Here is a 12,999-nt window from a genome sequence, read left to right as displayed (position 1 = left end):
CCACTGTTGAGGGCTTATGTTCCCAGAATTTTTAAGGAGCATATGAAAGCGTGGTGTAGATTTGCAACACTGTTTTTGCAACACCAGGATCACAGTATACGTGCTGTGCAACTTGCTTCTTCTACTTTGCAGGGGAGCTCAGTTATGCTTCTGTTTGTGCTGTGTTTATGCTTACCTTTCCTCGTCTCTCTTTATTTTATAATAGCATCCAAACCTTTATTCATAACTATTATTTTGCATTTTCCAATAGATATATCCCAGCATCTCTAACAACATTTGCTAAGGTAGCTCTCTAAAATATTTTAAAATTACTGCTAGAGTAGTTAGGTAATAAAGAGATAATTTCTTAAATTATGTCTCCTTGTCTTTCTTTTTTAAGGCTTATTTTCCTTTACTTACTCATTTTTAGAGTAATGAGTTGGTACCCTAACCTCTAAAGATGAGCAGTGAGTATTTTTTATAACCATGAACTCAAGGATTTTAACATTTTTGAAGTGCTTTACCAATTCAGTCATTGATGTTGATGCTCAGACAGTCTCATCCGTGTTTAGTGGGAACCACTTCTAGTCCTTTGACGTGACTCAGTAGTCTGTGTTGGCCTCCTTACTTTCAGGGATGCCAAGGTATGCCAGGCTATTCTTCATTCCAAACTAAAATTAAATTTTGGATTAAGCTCCTATTTTATTTTGTGCTGTGTCTAGGAAAATTTGTCTCACTGGGTTTAACCAGATCTACCTGCTTCATTCCTGGGTGTGGCTTATCAGCCAATCAGCAGATGTATTTGAGAGCTGCCCTGTGCAGGGCCGCCAGCTGGATCCTGTTATGCAGCAAACAAGTCACCCAGTCTCCTTCCTCCCATACCAAGTAAATCACAGCCAAAGCAACAAAAACAAATCCTTATTCTGTCTTCCGAGTTTATCTTTTATTTTAAGAATATTTATGGGAAGTTTTTGGGCCATATACAAATATAGTAATACATTTCTCAGATTTATTATACAGTAATTTCCATACAATAAAACACCCTCGCCTTAAGTGCTCAGTTCAGCAAGTTTTGGTAAATGTATCCAGTTGTGCAACCAATACTACAAGCACACTTCTATTACCCTAAAAAGTTTCTTCTTGCTTCATTGCAGTCAATCCTTGTTCCCACCTTATTTCCAGGCAAGTACTCACTGTCTTGTAGTTGATATAGTTTTATCTTTTCTAGAATTTCAAATAAATGGCATCACATAATATATAGTCTTTTGTGTCTGACGTCTTTCACTTAGTATGGTGTTTTTGAGACTCATGCATGTAGGTAGTCCATTGTTCAGACATACCACCGCTTTTAGAGTTGGGTTGTCCCCCCCCCCCCCCCCCGCCTTGGCTATTAGGAATAATGCTGACATGCACATATGCATACAAGGCTTTGTGCAGACATATGTTTTCATTCTTTTGAGGACATACCTTGGAGTAGAATTGCTGAATCATATATTAAATCTATGTTTAACTTTTCAAGAAATTACCAAAATGTTTTGAAAGTAGTTGAACCATTTCTGCACAGGTACCATGAATGAGTGAAATGTATGTGTGTACCATAGATGAGAGTTCCCGTTGCTCTACACCTTACCAACACATGATATTGTTATTCTTTTTAACTTTAGCCTTTCTGGTGGGTGTGTAGTGGTATGTAATTGTGGTTTTAATTTGCATCTCCCTAATGACAAATAATGTTAAGCATTATTTCATGTGCTTGTTGGTCCTCTATATATCACCTTAGTGATGTGTCTGTTCATATCTTATTGGGGCTGTATATGTGTTATTTAATTGATTTGTAAGAGTCCTTTTTTATATTCTGTATTCACATCCTCTTGTAGACATGTTTTGCTTTTGCAACTTAATTTTAAGTATAATTTTGATAAGAAAATGTCCTATTCATCTATTTTTATTTGAAGTGAAAAAAGATATAACCTTATCCAAAGAAAAGAATAATACATTCTAAGCACAGTTTTATGATCATATAGTGGAGGGAAAGGAAAAAAAGTTCAGAGGAGAAATAAAGGAAGTATTGGAGAAAGTGGAAAAAGAGAAGCTAAAAAAAATGATTAGGAAAACAAGGAGGTAAAATAAAAAAGAAAGAATGAGAGAGAACCTAAGAAATGGAGGAAGAGAACATCAAACAGCTTTAAAGTCATGGAGGGGGGAAAAAGAATAGATTGGAAAGAAGACAAAAAAAAAAAATACAGGAGAAGAAAACGCCGCAAACTGTTATCTTATATTTCCAACGTCCTCTGTCAGTTACTCTTATCTTTTCTCTGGAAGTCCTACTTTTCCTCCCACTTCCCAGTTCTCCAGTCTTTTACTGCTCTCCCTTTGAAACTACAAAGGAGCTGGGTTGCATGTGTCCTTCCATCTTTAGAGTATAAAAGCATAGACTTTGAAGTTGGTTGAGTTTGAATCCTAGCTCTGCCACTTGCTGACTCTCACCCTGGGCAGGACCTAACTTTCAAGCTCCAGCTTCACCATCTATAAAATGAGAATAATAATGGTATCTGTCTCACATTTTTCTCTGAAATTTAAAGAATTCTTGTGAAGCTCTTATCATGGTATTTGCCATTCAGTGTTTGCTACTGTTAATGTGTGTGTGTGTGTTGGGGGGGTGTTTTTTGATTTTTCTGCTCCTCTTCTTTTGATCTGGGTGTATTTTACCAAATCAAAACACTTAAGTGAGAAAATATCACAGCAATGACCATCATGCCTTCTGAAGCTATGAGATATAAAAACAACTGTATTTGTTCATCTGGAATGTAAAATTGGAAGTAATAACAATGAATATTTATGGAGTGCTTTAACTGGGTATTTTAACCTAGTACTTGAAGTTACTTAGTTAGTAGAAGACTTTTACAGGGTCCAGGGATGGAATTTCCTGGTCTGTTTAATAGTGGGATGCCAGACCAAATCACAGTGTGATAAATACAGCTGAGGCAGGTGGGAGGGCTGAGCTTTTCATCCACAAATACAGGACAGGAACTCTGCCCCTCCGTGCCAGTCACCTCCCCCATGACTCCCATTATAATCGAGAAGGTAGTATTTGGAAGGGACCTCCTTTCCATTGCGAGATCCCTTCTGCAACATTTCTCACCTGTACACTGTTGTAAAGATTTGCTTGCCTCTGATTAATTTGTATTGAACTTATCTCATTGCTTGCAAGTTTTTCCTTACACTAAACAAAATTTTGCTTTGATTCTGGATCAACAAAGAAAAAAGTTTCTTCCCTTTTTTTCATGTAGATCTTCAACTGTATAAAGTGAGATACGCCCACTCTTGGTTTCTCTGTTAGGCAGCATTTCCCAGCTCCCACTATTGTTGCTTTCTATGTTTCTTGTGCTGTCTCATTTGCCTGACTTCAGATACAGGCTACTTTGTTAGGATGCCACTCTAAATGTGCCACCTATAATTGAGCCCAATATTGTGAATGTGTGTCATTGAGCCTGCTAATCCGGATGTGTTCCTACTTCTTCTGGTTGCAGGGTCATTCTTATATTAATCAGGCTGAGATGGCTGCATCAGCTTTTCAGCTTCCACATCACGGTATTCGTTATATTTTGGGTGATCATATACTTTATCATCCAAGCCAGGACACTTGAGAATGAGAGAGGACACAATGATTCTGCTCAGGTAACAGACATAAACCAGAATTGTCCTGGGCACACAGCGATGTATGGTCACTTTAATTATGTTAAGTTGAACTCAAGCCTAAGGTATAGCCCTCCCAATTTTTAATATTAGCTGTAATAGCCTTGGCGCTCCCTACCATCACATACATAAGCAGTTGATTTTTTTCTGAACAAAAATGCAGAACTTCATATTTAAGCTAGTTTAAAGTTTGCGCTGATGTTTGTCTTGTAGAGATTATTGAAAATCTAGATTTTTATATGTTGAATTAGCTAATTCTCCCTAGTCTGTCATCTGAAAATTTGACAAACATTCGTGCATATTCTTGCCAGATGTTGGTAATCTCCAAGGTTCCTTCCCCAGATCTGTAGTACCAAATCCTGCTCACCCTCATGAAGCTCTTGGGTCTCCAGAGGTAAACTGAGAACCAAGATCTTAGTGTGCTCCCTTCTCAGGTATTTGCATTTTAATAAGAGACAAATAGACGGTAAAGCCTTTCAGAGAAGAAAGAGGAGGTATATAATGATTGTTTCCTAGGTAACTAGGCAGGAGTTTTCTTCTGCAGATTCTGATCATCTTTCCTATAGCATATAATAGGTCCTGAGGGCAGAGTTATGTGCAAAGATGTTAGCTAATAGAAGAAGATAGCATCTGAGAGATGCTACAGTAAAGATAGAGGTCAACCAGAGTGAACAAAAAGATATTTTTTAAAAGGCATCTTCCTGTTCCATTGTAATTACCTACGTAAAATTTTTATGGTCAGTTACTAAAAGGGTAGTTTTTGTGACTTCACAAGTCATTGACAAAACAAAAAATATTTCACTTGGTTGTCTGTTTGCTCTCCCCTTGCCCACAGGATCTCTCTCTCTCTTTTTTTAACTTTCCATTACCTTTAACTTAAAACTGTGTACATGTGTAGTTATCAAAAACAGTGACTTCCAAACACTTTTTATTGCAACACTTAGTAAGAAATACATTTTACATTCTAATCCAGCTTGTCTGTACACACACACACACACACCCACACACCCACCCACCCACACACAACCCAGAAACAAGTTTCTTGAAAGACCACTTGCTACTTGTAGTGCTATCTATTTTCCTTCTTTTCCTATCCCATCCCATTCCACTCCACTCCATTCAAAAAAGGCTGACTGACACCAAATAAATTGATTGCAAGTCTGTTGTGCACAATTATATTTTATAAACCACTGCTCTAAAGTTATTGTCCATTGACTGCTAAATAATCTGTAGAGGTAGATGCTTTCTGGTGGTAATCATCAAAAGAAAGCTAGTCTCATTTGGGCATAAATCCACAATAATTATGTTTAGGAGTCTATGATCAATTTTGTTCTTATGGATAAATCTCTGCTCACAGAGGAGCTAGCACAATAAACTGATTTTGTTTTTAGGTCTCCCATATGAGAGTAGTAATTCACTCACTAGACAAGGCGCAGCAAGTAATTCTTCAATCTATATATCTGTATTACATCACTACAATGGCATAAAGTAGCCTTTGTTAGACTTCTATTTTTAAATTTAAGCCAGGAGTTTCTTATTGCCATGCTAAATGAGTTTAAAAACGCAAGCCTATTTTTATTAAATTAATTTACCTGTATTAAACATTATTACTTTCCAAGTGGAGGACTTGAGGGAGTAAAAGTCCCTGCCCAACTGTTTCCAGTGTGCTACATCTGTTAGGTCATAGTTTCAGATAGGCAGTTTCTTTTCATACATTTTTGGGTCCTTGGAGGAGAAGTTCAGCATGTCTTGGAAGATGAAACTAGGGCCAACTAGACTATCATGTTATGTGTTTTAATTTCAATGACTATCTAGATGTATTTTTTAAAGTTTTAATTGTAGAACTATTGAGTGTCTTTTATTAAGTTATGAAGATGGGCTTTGGAGACAGATTGATTTGGATTAAACCTGAAGACTAGTTTGGAGACTTTAGGTAAAATGTTCTGAGTTTCTCTTTCCTCATATTAAAATTAATGCTTAACTCAAAGAATTATTAGAAAAATTAAATGAGGTAATATACATAGAAATATACACTAAATAAAAATACCAATAAATATAGTATATAAAATAAACTTATATGTGTTGTCTATATATGTGTATATATAGATATACATACATTTGTTTATGTATAAATTTATTTTTATTTCTTTTAGACTATATTTGTGTAATGGGATTTATAGACTTGCATTTTGATTTCTGAATTAGTCTGCTTATTACACTTTTTGATTTTCTATGTTAATATTACATTTTGAGAATGGGAAAATTAAAAAATTATACATTGTTTTTTTTAAAATTTTTTTATTTTTTATTTTTAATATATTTTATTGATTATGCTATTACAGTTGTCCCAATTTCCCTTCACTCTGCTCCTCTCCATCCGGTGGCCCCCCTTCCTCCAGTTGTCCCCCACTTTTAGTCCATGTCTATTGGTTGTGCATATAGTTCTTCTCAACCTCTTCCTGTCTACTCCATTCCCTCCTACTATGCTTCTTAATTCCTGTACCATCTCCCTTCCTTACCCCCACATTATGGTTTTTTGATAGAAATTCCTCTTATGTGTAATGGAATGGTTTGCTTAATGCTAAAATTAAACCTTAACAAGAATGAAAATTAGTATCAACACATTTGAATTTTATTTTTTGTCCCCACTCCAAATGAAGCAAAAGAATAGTTTCATTTGTTTTTGAGTATTTAGCCATTAATGTATTAATCAGGTAATTAATGTTTGAGACTAAGATTTTATAACATTCCTATTGATGTCTTAACAATTATTTAATTATATAGGCACATGTATATTTTCCATAAAAAACATTCATTAGCTTTTTTTGAAGTATTATAACTGTTGAATATATATATATATATATATAAAATTATAATATTTCTCTAGAGGTTGTATTACGTTGGGAGACTGCAATAGGAAGGAAACTGGGACCAGTGTGTTTTTCAGTGTCTATACTTGCTAAATACATTAATAGGTGCTTTAATAAATGTCTTAATAAGTCAATCTTTAATTGACTAATATCAGATCGATTGTGAAGAAAGAAGTAGTCTTAGTATTTGGTCATAAAAAATGGTATTTTTTGAGATAATCCTGTTATTATAGCCAAATCAAAGATGAGGTGGAGATGTCAGATGGATGCTGTTTTAGGATGGTTAAGGCTGTTGGACAGAAGCCAGATTAGATTTGTTCTAAATGACCTTGGGGGCACGTAAGTAGAATTATGAACAGTATTTCAAGTGAGACAGATTTGGCCTCAGTATGACCCATCTGCTCACACGTGGTGCCACTGCACAGCAGCAGAACTTTGAATTGTGTTCAGAGGCTCTTAGTTCAAATTTCTTATCAACTTTGTGAACTTCTCAAAAGTCTCAGTTTCCTTCTCTGGAACATGATGAAAATGATCCTGGCTAATCCTTGAGGTTGTTGTAAAGATCAAATGATCTTTATTATCAACATTTAGTGCTCTTTATAGTTTACACAGTGCTCCATGGAGCAGCCCAAGTGGTATTAATGTCTCTAACCCCTGGAGGCCAGACAGTCACTCATCAGGGCATTCAGACATCCTGTGTGTGGCTGAACTTGTTCACACTTAAAATTTATTTTAGTCTAGAGATTTTATCATGAAGCACCTAGGCAACTCACTCTCTGAGTTTTTGCTTCTTTATCTCAGAGAAAAGAAAGCTTGGATTTTATCGGAAGCCTCTTCAAGTTCTAACATGTTAGTAGTCTGTAACTACAAAAACCCGTTTTTCTCCTTCAATAGTACAATAAAATAGCTGACTTTTGCCTAGAGGAAGTTACCCTGCAGTCTTCATGGCTGCCCATCCATGGGTTGTGATATAGTTTGATGTTTAACACCAGCAAGGCATTCTCATTGGCTTTTGTAACATTCTAGGGCGCTTTCCCTGTTAGATTCCCTCTCTGAGCCTGCCTTAGGCTGTGATCAAAGGAGGTAGAAGATTAGTTAGAAGTTTCTATGTTTAAGGAAAACATTCTTTTTTAACATCTAAACATAAAGAGCTTTATACAAACATTCTGTTTCAGGATGTGTTTCTTAGAAAAACTGAAAAACAGAGCTACAGTTACATTTCAGGCTAGTGAACTTGTACCTCTCCCCGACCAACTCTGAATTCTAATTGCCCCTTGTCTGCCTGTCCCTTACCCTCCAGAGACCCTTACCTTCCAAGAGCTTTCTTACCACTATCTATTTTATCATTGGGAAGGTTCCATTGTCTTCATTGAACTCTGCTGCATCCTGTTTATATCACAGAGAGAAAAGGTCTGGCCCCCTCAGCCCCCATCTTTTTCCAGTGGGGATAATATTGCCCTTGGCAACCCTGTGCCCTGTAATCAGTATGAGGTAATTTTATAGGCTCCTGTGAAAGAGCCATCTGTTGAATGCCCGCTTTGTGACAGGCATTTGCTGATGGTTTAATATGTCTTGCCTCATTTAAATCTTAGGTGGGAGGAGAAATGAAACAGAAAGTGTTCCTTGCACCATTACCAAAGGAAGTTACTGGCCCCAGTGTAACATGAACTTGATGTATCACAGCCTCAAATGGCATTCTATAGACAGTTTTGAGGTGCAGAAACTGCCTTCGATACAAATATTTTAGAAAATGTTTTTATATGTACAATGGGAAAACATTTCAAAGCTATTTAGATAGATATTGTAAGTGGAGGCTTAAACTGGGTTCCTGCCAGATTTACGTGGGATCACGTCAGGAGGTGAGTTCTTTGGTTTACAGTGTCACAGGCCATGGATTATGCAAATCATGATGTTACACTCCCAGCATTGCCCCAGTTTACAGATGAGGAAACTGAGGCTGGGGAGGCCAAGGACGTGACCACAGTCACAGGGGTAGAAACTGAGCAGGATCTGTCCTGCTTCAGGCTAATGCCCCTACCCTTTCCTGCTCCTTCCTCCCCCACTTTACCCCTCTTTACCCCTCCTGCGCCTCCCCCCTCTTCTGCACCTCTCCCTGAATGGTTTTCATATTTCTTCCTTCTGCTAGCGTTCATCAGCAGGCTACAGAGGCCGCTGACCCTTTCAGTTTAAAGCGGAACAGTTCTGTGGGGACGAATTCTAAGGCATTGTTCTTTTAATATTGCCTGACTGAACAGAGCACGTTTTGTCAGATTTCTAACATTTCTGAACTTCTGTGATTTTGCACAATTCTTGGTCTCAGGTCTTTAGGTTAAGCTTTTAAAAATATTTCACTCAAATTACTTCCTTTAATTTGTGCTTTTGGTGTTGGCTCTGTGAGGCCAGTATTTCCTTTCTGATTATTCTTTGAGTCTTGAAATGCTGAAGAGATTGTTGTTACCTAATTAACAAGTGACACTGGGCCAATTTCTCATCAGAAAACCCCCAAAACCTATTTGTTAGCAGTGTATATACCTCTAATGTTAGAGAGCGAGCAGGCCAAGGGGTCGGGAGCTAGTTTCAGGAGCAGGCTAGGGAGGGCGGATGAGGGCTGGTCCCTGAGACAGCTGGATTCCCGCTTGGGGAAAGTGTGGGAGGTTGGTCCAGGGCTCCACCCAGGCTGGTGCTAGCGATTGTGTCTGCACATTTTAAAAGCTATTTCAAGGTAATGGAGGTAGCATTCTGCTGCTCACTGCCATGCTGTTGCAGGGTATTTGAGAATTTTATACAAAACACATTGCAGCATCTTAAACCAACAGGGCTGTGTGAATTGGGTACTTCTGGTGTGTGTTCAAGTTTAATCTGACAACTCTGCTTTTTGTTGCTTTTTTTTTTGCTGAGAGCTTTGCAAGGGTTTAGTTGTCTCTTAATCTTCATGACGCTATTGCTGAACACGTGAAGCAACGTTAATAATAATATCTTACATTTATAATAGGACTTTAAATCTTCAAGAGTACTTTCACACAGATTATCTTGTGTGCACATCCCCAGGGGCCCTGGGAATTAGGCATGGCATGTATTATTGACACTTTTACTATACAATAAATTGAGAATCAGACTAAATATATTACTAGCTCAAGACCAGTTGATATTTTTTCTAAAAGAGTCAGAGAGAATTATACACACTTACACGCACACTCATGCACATGCATCCCCAGCCCCACCACCGCCACCAACAAAAGCAATTTTAAAGAAGTCTGTATGCCCTGTGTTCACTGCCCCCCACCCCACCCCATCAACCACAGTAGTCCTGCCATAGCAGGTCCCATGTAGGAACAGATTGGTTATTTACTGTAACATGAAGTGAGATGCCACCTTTGGGAGGTTGCTGAAGAGGACCATAAAACTAAGGCCCTGCAAAGAGAAAGGGCTTCTGAAGTCCAGGGCTTTGTATTTCAGACAGAGTGGGTGAAAGCTTGTCATTTGGCCCTCTTCACTTTCCCTTTCCCTCACCTTTCCCTGCCCCACATGTAAAAGAGTATTAAGCCTGTTGATTTCAGTGTTTTCTTTGAAACCTGCAATTACCACACAGCCCAATTTCAGCTCTTCACTGTCTCTCAGCACGCTGGCCATGTGCTGATCTTTTTGCCAGTGTGTTCATGTCACCCTTCATGTGGTGTAAGAGCTTGAAACACTTTACGAGTTTGACATTTTCCATGAGATAAAGCCTGTACTCCTTAGCCTGGCACACAGCACTGCAGCCCCCGAGTCCAGCAAAGTGCTCCATTTTCATTTCACAGCCTGGACCACAGTTGCCCTGCGAGGTCAGCGGCTCCCTCAGCATTTACCTCCTCTGCCTTTGCACCCCCTTGGCTCTGTTTGCAATGCCCCTCCCCTCTGAGCATTTGAACCGCCTCGGCAATGTGCTGCATTAGCATTGGTTCCTTAGAACCTGGCTTGTGTGTTCTCCTTTGGAAAACGTCCTGGCCTTCCCTTGTGAAGTTGGCCACAAGCATCTTTGTGCCCTACAGCACCTGTCCGCAGTTCCTTTGTGAACCCTGAACAATGGTGGATGCCTGTCTCGCCCGCTAGACTGAGCTTCCTGAGGAGAGGTCTGAATCTTAGCCCCCAGGAGCACCACCTGGCCAGGAAGCCTGGGTTGGCTGAATGTGTGGCTTCACTTCACAATAACTTCAGCCTCAAAACTCAGGATCATGATACATACGCTTTCTTTGCTAGCTATCCAAAGATACCACTACTGATCAGGAGTGCAGCTGAGGTGGTCTAGGATTCAGGAAAAATATTTTCTTTGTCAAAGGAGCATTCCTTAATGAACTCAATTAGAAATTTGAACTAATGGAGGATGTAATTTTTCTCTTTTCTTTTCATACATGGAGGTCAGAAGTGTAGACTGAAGATTAATGTTCATTTCTACTTAAAGGTTTGTGTGTTTGCTGCCCTAAAACAATGTAGAGTTTGGTTACTTGCCTAATATAGAAGAGTCAAAAATAGTCTGCATTAACTGGGAGCACTCTTGGAGATATCTGTAAACAACCTCTATACTTCTGCTTGAAAACATTTGTATAGTGTCTTTGTAGCTGCTCATATATAGGAAATAATTTCTAAGGCTTTTACGATATGTTGCCAGGGAAAACAGTGTTTAGGCCTAGTTATTTGGTTTTCACACACATGTGCCCAGTTGTGGTTCTTGTGTCAAACTGTATTGTGTTTGTGATTGTCTCTTACCCTACTTTTAGCCTTAAGAGGGTGTCTGTTTTCTGCTGCTTATAAAATACTTATACGTCTATATCAATATTTTTTTAAATTATTTATTTATTTGTTTATTTATTTATTTTTAGAGAGAGGGAAAAGGAGAAAGAGAGGGAGAGAAAATCACTGCGTGGTTGCCTCTCACTGGCGCCCCCAACTGGGGACCTGACGTGCAACCTAGTCATGTGCCCTGACTGGGAATCGAACCAGGGACACTTGGTCCTCAGGTCCTCAGGCTGATGCTCAGTCCATTGAGCCATAGCAGTCAGGGCTACATCAATAAGTTTTAAACCATAAAGTCATAATTAGTTTTCTATAGACTTGTGTGTTTATGTGGGGGAGGGTCAATCAATAGAATTTGTGTTTATAATTATTAACTATAGAAAAAGTAATTATTTCTTCTGCATTTAAAAAATTCCTTTAAAAATGTCATAATTTTTTATTATATGTGCCATTATAACAATAAATAAGATTTGAAAAGAGATCAAGTCCATAATTTAATTTTATAATTACTTTAATAGAGAATAATAGAATGAACTTGTAGAGTATAGTCAAGAATGTGGCTAAAATGGCTTTAGAGTTGATTAAATTTTATTTTTTGATATATCTTTGAAAAATGAGAATGATCAGAAATATTAACACAACAACCAAAATAAATTTGCTGTATTGAATTGATTTAATTCATTTAATTTTTTTGTGAGAAAATTAAAATAATATTTGCACTTTCTGTATCATTAGTCCTTTATAAAAGAATATTGGGAATTGACCTTTGTTCTGGATAGTAATCCGTTCCAGAAACATGAAAAATCATTAACATATAGAAGACTTCTTTAGTCAAGCTTCCATTTTCCTCATTAAAAGGAAAAATATTTTTTTGCTTTTTTGACTTAACTAACTGTATTATTCTACTGTGATATCCTATCTTGACATTGAGTGGTAGAGTTAGGACTATAATCTTGGTTTAGGTTTTTTGTTGTTGTTGTTTGTTTGTTTTTGCTTTTTTCCCCCTCATAACATACTATGCCTCAGATTTGCATATCATTTTCATCCCAGATATGTGGAAACTTGGGGAATGGAGGACGGTAGGTGATTGTCGTGGCTGTTCTGATTGTTTCTATTTTTTGCCTGGCTCTGCTGTCAAAGATACATATCATGAATAAGTAATTAGTTGTGCAGGGTAAGATAAGGCAACGAAAGCCACTAATGTCATTCTATTCAATTTTTGATATCAGGCTTCTTTATAATTAAAAGGTCCTTCTCCTATAATGGTTACCTTGGTTCGATTACAAATTAAGCTAGCTAAAGTATGTATTCTTCAAGAAACATAAAGTAATGAAGAATAGAGTATTTTCACAGTCTAAAAAGACATTTGAAACAGGATATTATAGAAGGAATTTAAAAGTTGGCTGGAGGATGGGCTAGATGACTTTTAAATGTTCTTTATTCTTGGGGATTCCAAGATTCCAGTGCTGGGAGAAAGGAAAATCTCAGAAATGCTGGTCCCCTTAGTTACAGTGTTTTTCTTTGTTGTTTTGTTATAGACTGCCTCTTTAAGGTGTGCCCTATGAATCGATATTCAGCACAGAAACAATATTGGAAAGCTAAGCAAGCCAAACAAGGGAACCACACAGAGGCAGCCTTGCTGAAGAAATTACAGGTAAGGGCCAGGCCTCTACTTGTCTGGCTT

At 37.8% G+C, this 12,999-nt stretch overlaps 1 protein-coding gene across 1 annotated transcript in view; it reads left to right on the top strand.

Moving 5' to 3' along the window:
* The window catches only part of ITPR2 (inositol 1,4,5-trisphosphate receptor type 2), a 438,944-nt gene that overhangs the window by 76,263 nt on the left and 349,682 nt on the right, over positions 1-12,999 (top strand). The window contains exon 3 of the mRNA XM_090272941.1: positions 12,854-12,969. Coding sequence (XP_090129067.1) covers positions 12,854-12,969 — 116 coding nt within the window. The remainder of the gene's footprint in view (positions 1-12,853; positions 12,970-12,999) is intronic.

Source organism: Furipterus horrens, unplaced genomic scaffold (assembly GCF_987537825.1).
Source record: "Furipterus horrens unplaced genomic scaffold, mFurHor1.1.pri manual_scaffold_4, whole genome shotgun sequence".
NCBI lineage: Eukaryota > Metazoa > Chordata > Mammalia > Chiroptera > Furipteridae > Furipterus > Furipterus horrens.
Note: the sequence above shows the minus strand (reverse complement) of the source record. Positions and strands in the feature narration are given on the sequence as shown.